This window comes from Aspergillus karnatakaensis, assembly GCF_047715665.1.
Source record: "Aspergillus karnatakaensis strain CBS 102800 unplaced genomic scaffold BJY04scaffold_35, whole genome shotgun sequence".
In the NCBI taxonomy this organism is placed as follows: domain Eukaryota; kingdom Fungi; phylum Ascomycota; class Eurotiomycetes; order Eurotiales; family Aspergillaceae; genus Aspergillus; species Aspergillus karnatakaensis.
Window position 1 is genome coordinate 45,170 of NW_027395747.1, and position 17,580 is coordinate 62,749.

Sequence of the window (17,580 nt, forward strand, 5' to 3'; positions counted from 1 at the left end):
GTCTTCTTTTCCGGGTTGGAGACGGTGCTGCAAGATTTTACCTAATTGCACGAGAATAGATCGGATGCCGCAAACGGGGAGCAGCCTGCCCAGAGATAAGGGTTGAAAGTGTGACCTTAATCGATCGACTAACACCCCGAACTTCGGACCCGGTCGCTTTTAGCCTGCTTCTTATTTCGGTCTGACCACTCACAGAGTCATCACTACTGTACGGAGTAACAGATTCCCTCGCCTCCCGTTGCCGTTCCCTGGGATCGTCTCGTCCGACTCCGGCCCTATACTCATTCGCTGCCCTCCGCCAGAGCCCTTTCCGCCTCCACCCCACCGGGGGGTTTCTGTCATACTTAAACCCGCTCGTGTGCCTCTCTTTGCCTTCCTCTTCATCACCTCTGACAGTCTGACTGAGTCTCTCAATTCCTGTCTTGCAGTCTTCAGCGCATTCTTATTACACTTCGTACTCAAGACTCAAATCATGTCTAACCTTCCCACCGAGCCCGAGTTCGAGCAGGCCTACAATGGTAAGCCACCTACATCCACTCCAACCAAACCAACCATCCTAACTCTCTAGAACTCGCCTCTACCCTCGAGAACTCCACCCTCTTCCAGCAGCACCCCGAGTACCGCAAGGCCTTGAAGGTCGTCTCCATCCCCGAGCGTGTTGTCCAGTTCCGCGTCGTCTGGGAGGATGACAAGGGCGAGCTCCAGGTCAACCGTGGTTTCCGTGTGCAGTTCAACTCTGCCCTCGGCCCCTACAAGGGCGGTCTCCGCTTCCACCCCTCCGTCAACCTCTCCATCCTCAAGTTCCTCGGCTTCGAGCAGATCTTCAAGAATGCTCTGACTGGTTTGAGCATGGGCGGTGGCAAGGGTGGTTCCGACTTCGACCCCAAGGGCAAGTCCGACAACGAGATCCGCCGCTTCTGCGTTTCCTTCATGACCGAGCTCTCTCGCCACATTGGTGCGGACACCGATGTCCCCGCCGGCGATATCGGCGTGACCGGCCGGGAGATCGGTTTCCTCTTCGGGCAGTACCGCAAGATCCGCAACCAATGGGAGGGCGTCCTGACCGGCAAGGGCGGCAGCTGGGGTGGCAGCTTGATCCGCCCCGAGGCCACCGGCTACGGTGTCGTTTACTACGTCGAGCACATGATCAAGCACGTCTCTGGCGGCAAGGAGTCCTTCGCCGGCAAGCGCGTCGCCATCTCGGGCTCCGGCAACGTCGCCCAGTACGCCGCCCTCAAGGTCATTGAGCTCGGCGGTTACGTCGTCTCTCTCTCCGACAGCCAGGGCTCCCTCATCGTCAAGGACGAGTCCGCCTCCTTCACCCCCGAGGAGATCAACCTCATTGCCGACATCAAGGTCGCTCGCAAGCAACTCTCCGAGATTGCCGAGTCCTCCACCTTCTCCTCCAAGTTCTCCTACATCCCCGGCGCCCGCCCCTGGACCCACATCCCCGGCACCTTCCACGTTGCCCTCCCCTCCGCCACCCAAAACGAGGTCTCCGGCGAGGAAGCCTCCTCTCTCATCAAGTCCGGCGTGCGCTTCATCGCCGAGGGCTCCAACATGGGCTGTACCCAGGCCGCCATCGACATCTTCGAGGAGCACCGCAACGCCAACCCCGGCGACGCCATCTGGTACGCCCCCGGTAAGGCCGCCAACGCCGGTGGTGTCGCCGTCTCTGGTCTCGAGATGGCCCAGAACTCCGCCCGCCTCACCTGGACCTCCGAGGAGGTCGACTCCCGCCTCAAGGGCATCATGGAGGCCTGCTTCCAGAACGGCCTGCAGACCGCCCAGAAGTTCGCCACTCCCAAGGAGGGTGTCCTTCCTTCTCTCGTGACCGGATCCAACATTGCTGGCTTCACCAAGGTCGTCGAGGCCATGAAGGACCAGGGTGACTGGTACTAGACCCGCTACCGTCCGGATCTCCTGTCTCCTTTGAATGATGATGATGATGCACGTTTTCTTTGTTCCAGCCTTTCGGTTTTGGTTTCGGGTTCGATTCTCCCTTTGCAGCGTGGATAGAGGCGCCGGATTCGTTTCTCTCCATGCTTTTTAACTTCCCTGTATAGACCTTTGCATTGTTATACCATAGCTAGACAATTTATCTCTTTTATATCACTTCCTCTTCTTTACATTATAACATAACATAATATCCTGAACCCTCATTCACACCCTCCCGTCCCCTCCATTCTCCAAGACCTCCGTAACCTCCACCTCCGGCACAGCCAACCGAAACACCCCCTCCGGATCAACCCTCCCCTTCAACCTCCTCACAACGTCTACATTCTCCCCAAACACCATCCCCAACAACCCCTCCCTTGTCACTCTCCTCGAATCAAACAAACTCACATAAACGTTCTCCAGCAACGTCCCCTCCCGCCCCGCAACCTCAGCCACAGCCCCCGCCATACCCCCCGCCCACGCCTCCGCGCCCCCACGCACATCCTCAGAGTCAATCGTCGCAAAGCCCAGAATCTCAAGCATGTAGTGATTTCGGCGCGCGCGGGGATCAAAGACTGAATTGAATCTAGATCCAGATCCAGATCCACCCTCCGAGCTCGAGGATGATACAGAAGGCGAGACCGAGCGAAGCTCGTGGATCGAAACCATCGTCACCGGGTCACTAGGCATGTTTTTAACCCCCTGCGCAAAAACATCTAGAACCCCGCCCTCGATCGCTGTCACGTTCATCGTCCATGCAGACCCGAAGACGTTCTCCGGGACAAGAGAGGCGTTACCCGCGAACCAGTTCGGGATGGTTGTTTCCGAGACGAGATTGACTGCCACCGGGGCGAGGGATTCGATCTTCTTGCTCCATTCTAGGCCCTCGGTTAGAGATGAGTCAGAGGGAGAGGAGGAGCTCCAGACGAAGATCACGGCGAAGGTGCGCCCCGTTGGCGCATTGAAGATGATTTGCTGCAGGCTTAGATCTGGCGGCGGCGGGGTTTCTTGTAGCAGGGCGGCGTAAGCATTATTGAATGTTTTGAGCGATGCAGGGATGTCAAGCGAGTCGAAGATGATCGGGCCGGCGAGGAGCTGCAGTTTAGCTCGTTAGCACCAGTTTCTATACCGAGGGCCTTTAAAATTGAGATATATGGAATGCATCGCATCGCATCGCATCTACTCCGTATAGATCTGTTGCGATGGGTTGTGCTGTGATGGGCCGGGGATGGATATGACATACCGTCGTCAGCGGATACACCTTGATCGTAACGTCAACAATCACCCCAAATAGCCCGCCCCCGCCCTTGATCCCCGCTAGCAGCTCGTCGCCTTCAGAGAGCGAGACGATGGCGCCGTCCGCCGTGACGACCGTCGCGCCGACGATCTGGTCTACGCCTAGCCCCCATTTCGAGGAGAAAGGCCCGTACCCGCCGTACATGGCCCAGCCTACATACCCGACGCCGGGAACCGCGCCCGTCGGGGTCGCGAGACCCTCATCCCAGAGTTTAGAGGCAAGTTCAGCCTGCAGGATGCCGCCGCCGACGGTTGCTGTTTTCCGGTCTGGGGAGATCGAGACGGCGGTGAAGGCGCGGAGGTCGATGAGGAGGGCGCCGTTGACGAGGGCGCGGCCTTCGAGGTTGTGCCCGCCGGCGCGGATGGTGATTGGGATGTTGTGGGCTCTAGTGAATGTTATGAGGGCTGAGATGTCGGTGGCGGAGTGTGGGGAGACGACGGCGAGGGGCGTGTGGGCTGCTAGGCGGGAGTTGTTCCAGACGCGCTTTGCGGAGGGGAAGGAGGGGGAGGTTGGTGGGGTGTATTCTATTGAGGGGTGGGTTTCTAGGAAGGTTTCTAGGGTGGAGAGGGGGGTGTTTGTGGTTGCCATTGTGGTGGGATGGAGAGAGGATGGGATGAGGTGCGGTCAGATGGGGTTGCTTCTAGATGATTTTATAGCTGTACTTTGCCCCGGAGTTAACAGATCCCGCATGATCCGGTCCGAAGGTAGGGTTTATAGGCAGCGGATTGGCTTTAACAGCTTCAGCCGCAGATTTGGCCCCCATGATGGTAGCTATACGCGTACGGACTATGGAGTAGACGGAGCTCAGCCGCAGTCGTACCGAGCTGCTTCAGCTTGGGGTAGGTACCCACTACCCACGGGATGGTTTGATGTGAGACAATCATAAATTTACGAAGGCTCCAGTCTGCGTCTACTAGCGGGCGCTAGTAGAGCGGATGCAGCTCAGCGAGGCCACGAAATAGTCGCTCGTAGATAGCCTCGAGCTTGGGGATAGTCCCTAGGAGTTGAGGTCTTGGATACCTGACTATCAGCACCGCCATCTCGTTCAACAAGATGTGCCCTTAAAGAATCTTATTCAGTTCTCGTGGAAGTGAATCTCATTGGTGTATTTCAACTTCTGTTAGAACAAAGCTCGCTAAGATGTAGAGAGTCTATACAGTCTTGTCGAGACGGAGAGAGTGATCAACGCATTCGATGCATTCTTGGGTGTGCTTCAGCATGGATCGAGGGTCTGACCCTGGAATAAGACAGGTATCATAGTCCACACTTTGGGATTCGGCCCAGAAGGTTTAAGAGAATGAGATCTTTCGTTCTATCATTGACCCCAGAAGAAATCCCACAAGAAAGAGTCGACCATGGACTGAGACTGCATCCAAACCTGGAGGTATATCAATACGCATACGCATACGGGGATATGGCAGTTTCCGAGCTCGAGAGGTAGAGAAGCCAAACCATGCAATCGAGAATACTGTCTTGTACTTAACAGCCTGGCGCAGTGCTAGCCTAGCAGGTGACAGACTCTGGCTGTTACTCTTACTATCCGCACCAGGTTGTGCTTGATTGTTCCCTTTTGCAGCGAATCTAACTCCCGATCAATGCTCGAACACAGCGAGTCAGGACATCTGAGGTATCAGTCTCAGCAGGATAAGTGACGCCCCCGCAAACCTGGGGTTCGGTGCCGACATGTGTACCACGTGCAAAGGCCAGTGACCAGCCAGTTTTAAACCAGGCCAGACCCTGGCCCTATCAACCTCTCGGTAGCCACACCCTCACAGTCGGCATCGGAGGAGCGCCACCTATTGAAAGGCCAGCTACGTGCCGAGCCCCGAAAACCGGCCGAACCTTGTGTAACAATGGCTGCAGTGGTGTGATGAGATGGAATGAATATGTGATCGCTGCTGCCCACCGCCATTTGATCGTATCTTCTCAGAAATGCTCAAGATTTATTGCGTTCAGAAACCGTGGTACTGACAATGATCTCACCAGCTAGAGCAGCTATGTCCAGCGAGAAGCCACCACTGACTGGCCATCTTAACTGCCACTATGCAGGCCAACGGTTTCTGGCCACGCGCAGGTCGCACATCGAGTGGGACTCAGAATCAGACCACAAGATACAGCAACAACAGGAAGCGAATGTGGCTGTAACCAGATCGAAATTGGGTGCTTCCTTTCAGAAAGACACAAACTCTTGCCCGCAACCAAGCACAGCCCTGAGAGCGCTCCAAACCCCTGAAATCCTAGAGCAAATCCTCCTCCACCTCCCCCTGACCCCCCTCCTTCTCTCCCAGCGCGTCAGCAAATACTGGAAAACCGTCCTCGCTACATCGCCAAAGCTCCAACAAGCACTCTACCTCCGACCAGCACCCACCAGCCTACCGCCCCCAACCCACCACGCAAACCCCTTCAACCCACTCCTCCAAGAAGTCTTCCCCGAGTGGTTCGACTCCTCAAGCTACATCAGCCCCACAAGCAGAGACAACCGAGAATACATCGCCTACATCCCCATGCAACGATCCGATCCAGCGAGATTCACCCGCCCAGAGGCCTCCTGGCGCAGAATGTACTTCCAGCACCCGTACCACACAAAGCAGGAAACAACAATCTGCATCAAACAGGGTGATGGCTCGGACCCGTACAGCGTCATATCGCTTCCCAGCGACTATATCATGGGCCAAGTCTACGACTCCATCACACAATGCGCGCAAATCCCGCTAGGCGATGATCTACCCTGGCTCTTCCTCATGCCGCCGGGGAGGTCTCAGGAACCGCATTTCGGGCCTCGCGCGGAAGAGCTTGTTCAGAAGCGATGGAGGGATCGACGGCGTTGGCGAGAGAAGTATTTTGGTCGCGTGGAGGAGTCGGAGTTGGATATGGCGTGGGAGGATGAGTGGGCTGTGAGGAATCCAAGACGCACGAGGCAGAAGGTGGAGTGGGTGCATTTGGAGGTTTATCAGGTTACGCCGGCCTTTCGCTGGCCGAGGGACTGGGTTACGCTGTTTCTACCGGGGTATACCCTTGAGCAGTTGGGGGTTTGATGGCTTTGATTGCTGTTTTGGGTTTGAGCTGGGCTGCGCTTTTTATGGTGGGGGGTGATCTAGAAAGGGTGAGCTCACCCTCTACTGGTGGTCATTAGCTGCATAGGTATGGTCTCAGTCTCGTACATCCTTTCACTGCAGGCTGCGGGGGCTGGGGTCGTCGAATATGCACACCAGCTACACCGGACAACATGGAATCGACACATGTGCTGTTATCTGTGCGCGTAGTTGAGAGGTAAACCTCACCTTGACGTCTATTATATCATTTGGATTGTTGTTCCCAGAACAAAGTACAAAGACAGGGATCCACACCACGTATCAGCTAGAGGCCTCTGATGATCAATCCGGCTGGCGGAGATAGATCCTCCGACAGTTACCAACACCGATGAGTTTAGTGGCTTTCAAAGATCTCGGAAATTGCTGGGGTGCCACGGTTGGGGCAGCGCAAGGCTAGGCTTTTACCACAGCTCGGCAGCCAGGCTACGAGTCCACTAATTCTTCACATGGAAACGCGGTATCTAAGGCCCTGCAACCATTCCTCAGTCGATATATACAGCCTGCCTGCTAAGGAGTATCCATAAGTGTACGTTGCACTGTTTTTGACGAGTATATGGCACACCCAAAGCAGGATCTTGCCAATAAACTGACACTGAGTATTAGCATGTGTAATGTAGGCAACGATGCCTAAAATACTGCTATCGAAGCTCGAATAAAGATGCTGTCTTTTCCCTTTCTGTCGTCATTAGTAGGTGCGACTATTAAATGTGCGCTTCCTCTCGAAATCCAAAATACCAATGGCAAGACTCTTGACATAACGGCGTAGTCATAAGCGACCTAGGACTTGCAGGTCAAGTCTATCCTACCCAGCTGCTATCTCAGAATTGAATACTTCAGAGTGGACCTCTAACAGGAGAGTCATAGATAACGCTGGACAGCGTGCGCACTACCTCCACTATGAAACGATCTATTCAACCCTAAATCACATTGACGGTCTTCCGTCACGGGATTTCCACCGGCAGGCGAACCTTGTGTGAGAAGTTTACGCAACTAGCCAGGCTGCTTCTCTTCTCGACAGGGCCTATAGGCTTAGAAGGATACACGCCTCAGGTTGCAAAGGTGGTACCTGTGAAGGTCCATCGTACCTTTCTAAAGAAGTGATATCTCAAGAGGAAGGAAGAGTGCGCAAGGAAGGCGCGACGATCGACAAGGTCTATCGCAACTTCCCTGTTGCTCACACCAGAGATATAAGACAGGAAGGAACAACCCTGGCCGACCCCGGGTATAAGAAGGAGCGATCAACAACTCGCACCTTCCTCACAACAATAGTCCCCAATTGGAGGCATAGCACATCGTTACCTAGATAGCCAAAATGTGTGATATATTCACCGACCATTGCCATCCCCCATCACTCCAAGTACACCACTATCGTCCGTAATGATCTACACCAACGCCTTATAAATCTCCGCCTCCACAGCCCCCCACAACCCCAACACCTTCAAATCCACAAACGGGAGAATCTGCGTACACACAATCCCCGCAACGCCCCTCTCCCGATCAACCCACCACCAACAATTCGCCAACCCGGCCCAATTCCCCGTCGTAGTCGACCGCCCTGTCGCACCCCCATTCGTCAACATGAACGTCAGCCCCCACCCCTGCGGCGGATCGCCAGGGACCGGATACAACTCCGGGATCGGGTTCGTCAGGTCCGGCTTCGCCGCGGGGATCCCCTGCCGGCTGTAATTCGGGAACTGCGGGATCTGGTTGCGGAACATCTCGTCGATGGTGTGCGGGGCGAGGATCTCGACGCCGGTTTGCGGGTCTGTGCCGTTGTTGAGTAGGACGGAGAAGATGCGTGCGTAGTCTTGGGGTTTGGCGAAGATGCCGGCGCCGCCGCTGTGGAAGAGGTTGGATGTTTCTGTTTCGTTGGAGAGGTCGATGACGAGTGGGAGGCGGAGGAGGTGGTCTCTTGTGCGGAGGGTGCCGTCGGGGTTCCGGTGGTGCATGTATGCTACGCGGCGACGAAGGTCGTCGTCTGGCAGCATGGACATGTCTTTGATGCCGAGGGGGTCGAAGAGGTGTTTCTGCAGGTAGGTGTTGAGCTTTAGGCCTGTTGCGCGCTCGAGGGCGATGCCGGCCCAGTCGATTCCGACCTGGTGTTGTCAGCTTAGCTTTCTATAGCGTGTGTTGTATGGAGGGAGGACTTACGCCGTACTCCCACCCCTCGCCAGGCTGGAACAGCAAAGGCAAAGTAACATCTTTCACGCGGCCTGAAAACTCATCAATGCCGGCTGGTTGTGACCAGTTTCGCAGCCGCTCGTTGAAGAAGGTATATCCGAAGCCAGATGTATGAGTGAGGAGCATCCGTAGAGTGATTGCATTCTTCTTTTCCTCGAACCCTCCGTCAGGACGTAGGACCTTGAGCTCCTTGAGTTCCGGGCACAGATGCTCAGTCTGCTCGCCGTTATCCAGCTCGAGAATACCCTGCTCAACGAGCTGCATACACGCAACGCCAACAAGCATCTTTGTGCAGGATGCGATCCAGAAGATCGTGTCCAGAGTCATGGGCTCGGGTGAGCCTTTCCCGCGCTGTCCGGCGGAATGCGCGAAGAGTTCATCGCCGTCTTTGTTCACGACGACGACAGTAGTCCCTGGTATACCAGATTCCTGATCCGCGCAGGCATCATCTAGAATACCGCGAAGACGCGAAAGTGTTTCATCATTGAGAGCCATGCTTTCTGATCCAACGGAGGTTGAGATCCAGAGCAAGATGTTTGCTACAGCTGATTCAAGAGCGGGGTATTTAAGACAACTGACTACCCCTCTCTGACTCTACCCCTGTGCTGATTGAAGTGAGGAGACCCTCGGCTCGAGTCAGCATTGGCTATACAGCTCCTATTATAGCTGCGGGCCGTCGCGGAACCGCAACGGTGCAGATCAGGATGCGACCCCGCAATGGAAGCTCCACTAACAGATCGAGATATGGACTCAAGTGCTCTAGAGAGCTGTCTAGATCTTGAAGGATATGATGAACGCGGGGGTCGGTGACGTGGCGCTGAGGGGAACCTTGGAAGGAGACAGGGGTGTGCATTGCCTAGGTAGTACATGCACGACGACTGTGGCATTGTAAGAGGGTACGAACATAAATAGACCGACGTTCAGGCACAAACATCTGCAAATAGTCCACGACTTCAGAAACCTCTAAGATCGATTTAGAATCCACTCGAACCAAAATGGGAGAGCCATCGTCTAGCCCTACCTCTGGGGCCAAGAAGTTCAACACTTCCCTCACGGACTACTCAGCCACCCATGAGGACAAGTCCGGACCATACGCCGACGACCTCGAGGTCGATGCCCTAGTCGTCGGTGCCGGCTTCGGTATGTTTAACCTACCCCCGGGACCCAGCCCCTCACAACCCCTCCGCCCTCCAAGCTAACAACTACCCCCACAGCCGGAATCTTCATGCTCAAAACCCTCCGAGACCGAGGCCTCAAGACCGTCATCTTCGAAGCCGGCAACGACCTCGGCGGCACCTGGCGCTGGAACTGCTACCCCGGCGCAGGCGTCGACTCCGAAGTCCCCGAGTACGAGTTCTCCTGGCCAGAGGTCTACAAGACGTGGAACTGGCCAAACAACTACCCAGACTACAAAGACCTGCGCGCATACTTCGATCACGTCGACAGAGTAATCGGCGTCAAGAAAGACTGCGCCTTCAACACCGTCGTCGTGGGCGGGCAGTTCGACACGGAGACCGGGAAATGGGCTATCAATACCGAGGATGGTAGAGTCACAAGGGCAAAGTATCTCGTTCTTGGGACTGGCTTCGTAAGATACTCACCCTCCCTACACACACATTTCATGATACAACAAACAGAACTAACAACCCAGGCCGCGAAACGCTACATCCCCCCCTGGCCAGGCATGGACAAATTCCGCGGCACGCTCCACCACTCCTCCTTCTGGCCCGAGTCCCCCATCCCCGTGAAGGACAAACGCTGCGCGATCATCGGCACGGGCGCCTCCGGCGTCCAAATAACCCAAGCCTGGGGCCCCGAAGCAGGCTCCCTGAAAGTCTTCCAGCGCACACCGAACCTCGCCGTCCCCATGCGCAAGCGCGATCTCAGCATCGAAGAGCAGGAAAACTCAAAAACCTTCTACCCGGAGCTCTTCCGGTACCGCGAGGCAAACTTCGCCGGATTCCTATATGACTGGTGCGAGCGGGATACCTTCGACGATACACCCTCGCAACGGGAGGAATTCTACGAGAAGGTCTGGAAAGACGGCGGGTTTCGGTACTGGGTTGCGCTGTATAAAGATAACCTGTTCAGCGCGGAGGCGAATCGGGAGTCGTATAAGTTCTGGGCGAAGAAGACGCGGGCGCGGATTGGGGATCCCGTGGCGAGGGAGCTGCTTGCGCCGAATGTGGAGGACATGCCGCATTTCTTTGGGATCAAGAGGCCTTGTTTGGAGCGGGATTATTATGAGCAGTTTAATCGCGAGAGTGTGTCTTTGGTGGATATTCGGGAGAATCCGATTGTGGGGTTTACGGAGACGGGGATTTTGTTGCAAGATGGCACGGTGCATGAGGTTGATGTTGTCGCTGTTGCGACGGGGTTCGTATGTTTCTGTCTACTATCACCGAGTGATGGGCAGATGCTGATACTTATAGGATGTTGTCACCGGAGTCATGACACAGCTTGGGCTGAAGAGCATCGACGGCGCCAAGCTCGAACAGGAATGGATCCCTGGCGCAAAGACGTATCTGGGTACGACTGTCAGCGGGTATCCTAATATGTTCCACATTTATGGTCCTCATGGTCCGACATTGCTCAGCAATGGCCCTACGTCTGTTGCCGTGCAGGGACGGTGGATCTCCGACGCGATCACCAAGATCGAGGCCAATGGCGTCAAGTATATCAACCCGAAGATCGAAGCCGCGGATAAGTGGAAGGAGCACATTCTTGAGCTGAACGAGAAGACTCTCTTCCCTACTACGAGGTCGACGTACATGGGAGGCAGTATCCCGGGGAAGGTCTATGAGCCGGTGTGCTATACTGGAGGTATTCCAGCATACGCAATTGAGATCCGAAAGGCGTTGGATAAATGGGAGGAGGGATTCGATGTTGTCAGGCAAGAGTAAGCTTGAGGCGACTCTTGCAAGGAATACTATGAATATAGCCGCATATTGTAAAGGAAGGTCGGTGCTATCGTCCAGTCAACCAGGGTTGATATATAATTGGGCATGCAAACTGTTGCGGCTCTATGGAGTTGTTCTACTTCAACCTCGCAGCCTGTGCCCTCATGAGAAAGTCCCAGCATATCGTTTCCCTAGCATGCGTCGAGGGAAAAGCAGGCCGTAGGTATGCTGGTGCGATATAGTTTTGCCTGTATGGTCGGTATGGTCGATACAGCCAGTCTGCTGTCAGTACAGTCAGGTCGGTATGGTCGGTTACGGCTGGTCTGTTTGTCAGTTTGGTCAGTCGGTATGGTCGGTACATCAGTTTCGGTACTGAATTATGAAGATATGCCATAATGCCCTGCTCAACAGCAAGCTACAAAGCCCTTTGGTGTCTTCGCAGACGATAACTCTCCAGAATGTGAAAGCAGAGCTAGTCTTGGTATAAGTATTGCTCTTATCAAGCTGCGGTGACGTCTGCAAGACCGATAACTCCATTCCTAGGCAACAACAGCCTCGCATAGTATCAGCAGGAACCCTTTAACTATTAGTGGTTGCATGCAACAGCTCCCAAGTAGGGGCCTCAGGCGTGTCGAGGTTACGTCCTTTGCGTTGATTTCGCCGGTGGCGAACACCCTCGAGATTCCCGTTGCATAGTAACAGATTTAGCTGCTTTAATGTGTACTGTGCTGGCATATGTATCTGTCAGGCACCGTTGTCTGTAATTGTTCGAGCGAAGTTTCCACATTCTGAACTTCGGTAGCGAGTGCGTTGGTGTCTTGACGGAGCGTGAAAACGGCGGACTCGAGGTTGGGGTTGATCTGTTTCTAGATACTTACATGTCAGCAGGCCTCACGACAAATCAATTGTAAGTACATCATCAAGATGTGCAGACTTAGACTCGAGTTTGCTCGGCGCGCTGGAGCTTATGTGAAGGACAGCAACTCTGCCATGAACGAATTGCGCACTAGAATTTTGAAAATAGCCCAGAGCAGGAGGCACTCTAAAGCTCTCTGGACCAACCGCTTCGTCAAGAAACAGTGTAATCGCCTTGTTGAACTCAGGGACCAGATCTCCATCTATTGAGGTTCCAGTGTGTTCTTGAAGCAAGAGAAGCTGCCGCATTTGAGACTGGACAATCGAAACTCGGAGGGCAATGCCCTGTATCTCTCGTGGGTTCGATTCTGCCCGCAGAGAGCCTCGCAAAGTCTACGAATCATGCTCGAACACGTCCCCAAGGGTTACACCAAGGTTTCGGGCGAGTCTTAGTGGTAACGACGAGCTCCGAGATGGTCCAGCTAAGGCAAATGGTATCATTTGGAAACCCCCGGAAAGCATTCGACTTAGGCACCGAGTTTATTTGGTCACGATGGTTGACCTATCCTCTAGACTCGCCTTCGCCCGGAAACGTATAAGACCCCGAGCTTCCCAGTGGTCATCTTCATTGATGATACAAGCCTCCGTTCCTCAAAATCCATATACCTTTGCCCGCGCCGAGTTGCTCGACAGTCTATGGTCGACTGGGTCATGTCGTCAAATGCTCTGCTATAATTGACTTGGCTACAGCAACACTCAATCACACTTGCAAGATCAGCTTGCAGTGTCTGTCCACCATCTGAAACACAGAACGATGCCTTTCTTCCCAGATCTCAGCTAGCGAAAATGTCTCCAAGGCCTCGGCCACGGCGCGCGACAGACGCACGTACCATCAGCCAAGGAGCCTATCGAGCTGAATGAACGATTAGCAATCTTGGCTACCTGATCTGGAACCAAGATGCGCATCCTTCCATCAAGAAATCACTTCCCAGCTGGCATACTCCGTCACTATACTCTTGCCAGCCCCATTATAAAACGCATCACCCAACCGGAATCCCCCTTCCTCTCATCCCCACCACCACTGACCAAACTCTAACAGAACACCTAGATCTACTTCTCAAAATGACCACAATCCGCAAAGTCCTAATCCCGCACTACGGCGACCCCTCCGTCCTCCAAGTCGTCACCACCGTCCTCCCCCCACCCCCACCCCACCACATACAAATCGAAGTCTTCTACTCCGGCTTCGGCGGCTCCGACATCTCCATACGCCTAGGCCTCTACTTCATGCAGAACCCGGCCCCGCTAACACCCGGCTACTGCCTCATCGGCCGGATCGCACACAAAGGCCCAAACTGCACCTCCCACCTCAACGAAGGCGACATCGTCGCAAGCCTCACAAAACACGACGCACAATCGGAGCGCGTCAACCTCGAGGAGAAATACCTGATCCCACTCCCGAAACAACCGGGGTTGGATCTCTGCGCGGCGACGGCGCTGGTGCTGGATTGGAATACGGCGTGGGGGATGGTGATGGGGACTGCGAAGGTCGGGGATGGACAGGTCCAGCGGGTGTTTGTGCATGGGATCTCTGGTGCGGTGGGGTATGCGGTCTTCAAACTGTGTCAGCTTGCGGCGGTGCGGGAGGTGTATGGGACTGCTTCGGAGAAGAACCACGATGTTATCCGCGCGCAGGGCGGGGTGCCTTTTGTTTATAGCAACAAGGACTGGGTGTATGAGATGAAGCGGATCGGCGGGGTTGATGCTGTGTTTGATCCGCTAGGTTTTGAGAGCTTTGATGAGTCTTATTCCATTCTTAGTGAGAATGCGGGGATGTTGGTTGGGCATGGGACGAATGCGCAATTTCTGGAAGGTGGAAGGAATGCTCGGGCTGGGAGCATGTCAATTGCAAAGATGCTGGCGAGGAATCTGGACTGGCGGAGTAAGAAGCGGACAAGGTTCTATGGGATTACGAAGGAGAGTAAGGGATGTGAGGAGGGGATGAGGGAGTTGTTCCGGTTGTTTGCGCAGGGGACGATTCGGCCGGCGATCAAGGAGGTCTGGGAGTTGGATCAGATCCAGGAGGCGCATAGGTCTTGGGGGAAGGCGAGGGGGGTTGGGTCCGCGGTGGTGAGGGTTGGACGTGGGTATTAGTTCTGGTATAGCGGGATGGGTAGTAGCCTTGTTGAATGAGACAGAGTGCTCGCAGATCATCGCTTCTTATTCGTATTTTCTTGTCATTATTGGTCCGTCTGCGTTGGCTACCAGTACAAGTACTCATCATATCTGAGGTTCCCCGCGTAGCACCAAGACTTGTTCTCAAATGTTGCTGCTTATTTTCTCAGTAGTACATCTGACTCTGCATAGCACTGCCGCGGTATCTAGTTTGTTGCCAATGAGAAAGATCTAGCTTGATATATCATCAGTCTCCTAGCCATTCTATAGCAATCATTCTTAGACAAAGATCTATAATCCCCTCTACTCTATTTGACGGTCCAGGGAGGAGCATACCCGTTCTTTTAGGCTGGTAGCTAGATTACAGTCGGGGTTAATGAATATTATACCAATATATCCTCCTGTTAGAGACGGTATTGGCATTAATGTAACGAAGGCATATTCCATATCTATTCTTAGTGGAGAAAATCACCGAGGAGACACGGTTTCATGATTTACAGATAGGCCGTCCCAGACATAGCGAGATCGAGTATCGAAAGTAGCTACATCAATTCATGGTCAATGCGCAAATTTCGGTCGTAGACCATTTGACCAGTGGGGTCTAGTGGCAGATTCAATGACAAGGATGTCGGAAAGACATATCAGAGAGCTGCTGTGGGCGGAAACCATATCCATTGCCCCTGCTGTCAAAAATCCACTATGTCGGCTTTTGTGAGACACAATCCCCCCACATGGACGTGTAGTACAGACCAAGCAGATCCAGGGACGGGGCTTGTGCTCTCATCGCAGCGCTCATTCCCTCCACCATATGTCCGATCACGAACCCCGTGCTTGCCCACGCCCATCCTCTTGCCTTGGACATTACGGCCCAACGCGCGCCTTACTCGCGAGGTTCAGACGTTGAGGACGAAAGACGAAAAATCTGCTCCGCTACCCCAAACTCTATTCCAGGGCAATACAAAGCTACTTCCAACGCAGCACATCATGCCCCATTGAGCATGACAGCTTGCATTTGGTTGCACAGTCGCCGACGCTAACCCTCCGGTCGTTCCCATTGGCGATGATCATTAGTCTTATTGTCAACAAGGCGCTTCTGTCACTGCACGTGCTAGGTATACGTCAGTCCCGAGTACCAGGTCAGCGCTGAGAAGACCCTCGAATGATTTACCCCACCAGTACTTCTCCACCGTATAAGGTTGGGCCCGACAACAAGGTCCCACATGTGTACATTGTGATAGTGAGGGTCTATCTCTTCACGATTCCCATCCTCCCAACTCCCTCCAACTGGAGACTCATGGTCAACGCACTCGAATCAAGCCTCATGCGCCTTGAAAGAAGCGGTGGGTGAAGAGGGACAGCGAGGTCCCTTGTTCGTCAGTCACCTGCACGGGTCAGCGTAAGCCGTTCTCTCTCACCCATTGCCGTCATCGCCTGCACCATGGCCGCGCCTTTTTTCCCTGTCATTTTGATCTTGTGTCACCATGCCCGTCCGCCAAACCACTCCCGTTTGCGAAGTTGATTCTGTCGAAATTCTCGAATCTGATAGTCGATCGACTCGAGCCAAACGCCTTGCGCAAGCGCATCCTTGTGGCGCTGCTTGTCTGCAATTCTTTTCGGCGCCTCCGATTGATGTCCGTTTGGTCATGCCGGCCATAGCTGTGGGCATATTCCTCCCAATCTGCCGGAGACCGTCCACTTTTGGGCAACCCACACCCATGGTCCATCGATGGAGATAGCCCTAAAGTGCCTCGCGGCCTTAAACTTTCGCGGGGTGCGCCTTTTTCTGGCTCAGACCACCAAAACATTGCACATCTATCGGCGTCTCAAGATGTACCAGCTATCATGAGACTCGTCAAGGTCTGATTAAGGTGTAGTGCTCACCCTATTGGGCTCCCAACGTTTTGTATCTGACACTTTCCACCCATTTACGCGGATAGTGTGCGCGAGACAAAAAAAGGCGTGTCGACCCGACGATCGTCGCTCTTGGATGGCTCACCCTCTCCCTACACCTCCATACACCCCTCATTTGGTGGACGCCTCGCGAAAAAGATATGCCACTGGTGATGGACCCTTGATCTACCGAACTGCCAATTCCTCACTGCAACTGGTCAATCCTATCTCACTCCTGCCCGATGCTTGAGCGTGGAGCTGGCCATGCGGGACACCACCGTCATTGCTACCGCATGAAGCATTGCCAGTGTCATAGAAGGGATGGAGATAAATTGGCCAACATACCGGCAAGACCTGCCCCTAATGCAACACCCCTACTTCCTCAAGCATCTTCTATCACCATCTCATCTGACTTGATAGTCATTGAACCACTTAGTCTCTGTTGATCTACCAGCCACAATGTCTTCTCAATCCAGCCCAGGCCCCGCAGAAGAGCAGATAGTCCTCCCCACTTGCCCTATCTGTCTATTCTGCTTGGGATACTACATCCCAGTCGATCGGGTATTTGTTATGCCCTGGTGTGGACCACACCTCTCCCAGCTTTGGGATAGCTCTGCAGTCTCCATTGACGGACTTACATCCGACGAGCCGAAGCTCATCGACTTCTGGAATATGGATCCTGCAAACACAGCGGTGTCCGACAGCCTAGAGCCCTTCACTAGTCCCTACAGCAGCTTTTCCAGTGGAGACATGGCCATGTCCATGAACAGCTCTTCCTTTATCGACCTCGTACACGACGTGTCCACCCCGAGCTCAACCGACTCAACCGAAGATCTCGACATGATTGGAACTGAATTTGAACCGAGTGATAGTGCCGATGACTCGTCCGAGTAAGTGATCCACACCACCTGCACCACTCTGCTACAGTATCTAACATCAACCCGACAATCTAGACCACATAAACAGGATCAACTCTTCGTCTGTGAGTGGAAGGGCTGTACCAAGAAGGGCCAGTTTACGCGCCTCACCGATCTCATGCGCCACATAAGAACGGTCCACGTATTCCCGCATAGGTTTGGCTGCCCTGCCGAGGGATGTGACAGGAGGTTCGGCAGGAAGGACCACTGCAAGGCACATATCAAGCGGCGACACCTTGACATCGACTTGAATACGCCGCCGGTTGACCTGAACCCCGGTGCGGAAATGAGTGCGGAATGATTGTCCTGTACCTTTCTGGGGTTGTTAGTGCATA

At 54.1% G+C, this 17,580-nt stretch overlaps 7 protein-coding genes across 7 annotated transcripts; 5 read left to right on the forward strand and 2 right to left on the reverse strand.

Moving 5' to 3' along the window:
- BJY04DRAFT_192782 (glutamate dehydrogenase) lies at positions 1-2,095 on the forward strand. Its single transcript, XM_073711823.1, has 2 exons — positions 1-518; positions 569-2,095. The coding sequence occupies exons 1-2, from the start codon at positions 473-475 to the stop codon at positions 1,900-1,902; spliced, it is 1,380 nt and encodes a 459-aa protein (XP_073569532.1). The 5' UTR covers positions 1-472; the 3' UTR covers positions 1,903-2,095.
- Positions 2,096-2,163: 68 nt separating this feature from the next.
- BJY04DRAFT_219805 (FAD-binding oxidoreductase) lies at positions 2,164-3,823 on the reverse strand (the record flags this gene model as incomplete). The annotated part of the gene is made up of 2 exons (XM_073716693.1): positions 2,164-3,033; positions 3,182-3,823. 2 exons carry the CDS (start codon positions 3,821-3,823, stop codon positions 2,164-2,166), a joined length of 1,512 nt encoding a protein of 503 aa, XP_073569533.1.
- Positions 3,824-5,140: 1,317 nt separating this feature from the next.
- BJY04DRAFT_88756 (uncharacterized protein) lies at positions 5,141-6,886 on the forward strand. Its single transcript, XM_073721238.1, has one exon. The coding sequence runs from the start codon at positions 5,209-5,211 to the stop codon at positions 6,268-6,270; it is 1,062 nt and encodes a 353-aa protein (XP_073569534.1). The 5' UTR covers positions 5,141-5,208; the 3' UTR covers positions 6,271-6,886.
- Positions 6,887-7,709: 823 nt separating this feature from the next.
- Positions 7,710-9,054, reverse strand: BJY04DRAFT_228897 (serine hydrolase domain-containing protein; the record flags this gene model as incomplete). Its single annotated transcript, XM_073718947.1, has 2 exons — positions 8,479-9,054; positions 7,710-8,423 (listed from the first exon to the last, which is right to left on the reverse strand). The coding sequence occupies exons 1-2, from the start codon at positions 9,001-9,003 to the stop codon at positions 7,710-7,712; spliced, it is 1,239 nt and encodes a 412-aa protein (XP_073569535.1). The 5' UTR covers positions 9,004-9,054.
- Positions 9,055-9,462: 408 nt separating this feature from the next.
- BJY04DRAFT_228901 (flavin-containing monooxygenase) lies at positions 9,463-11,777 on the forward strand. The gene is made up of 4 exons (XM_073718948.1): positions 9,463-9,648; positions 9,723-10,096; positions 10,160-10,888; positions 10,941-11,777. Exons 1-4 carry the CDS (start codon positions 9,504-9,506, stop codon positions 11,409-11,411), a joined length of 1,719 nt encoding a protein of 572 aa, XP_073569536.1. The 5' UTR covers positions 9,463-9,503; the 3' UTR covers positions 11,412-11,777.
- Positions 11,778-13,385: 1,608 nt separating this feature from the next.
- BJY04DRAFT_219809 (medium chain dehydrogenase/reductase family protein) lies at positions 13,386-14,417 on the forward strand (the record flags this gene model as incomplete). Its single annotated transcript, XM_073716694.1, has 1 exon — positions 13,386-14,417. One exon carries the CDS (start codon positions 13,386-13,388, stop codon positions 14,415-14,417), a length of 1,032 nt encoding a protein of 343 aa, XP_073569537.1.
- A 2,370-nt stretch (positions 14,418-16,787) lies between these two features.
- Positions 16,788-17,546, forward strand: BJY04DRAFT_219810 (uncharacterized protein; the record flags this gene model as incomplete). The annotated part of the gene is made up of 2 exons (XM_073716695.1): positions 16,788-17,218; positions 17,282-17,546. 2 exons carry the CDS (start codon positions 16,788-16,790, stop codon positions 17,544-17,546), a joined length of 696 nt encoding a protein of 231 aa, XP_073569538.1.
- Positions 17,547-17,580: the final 34 nt, after the last annotated feature.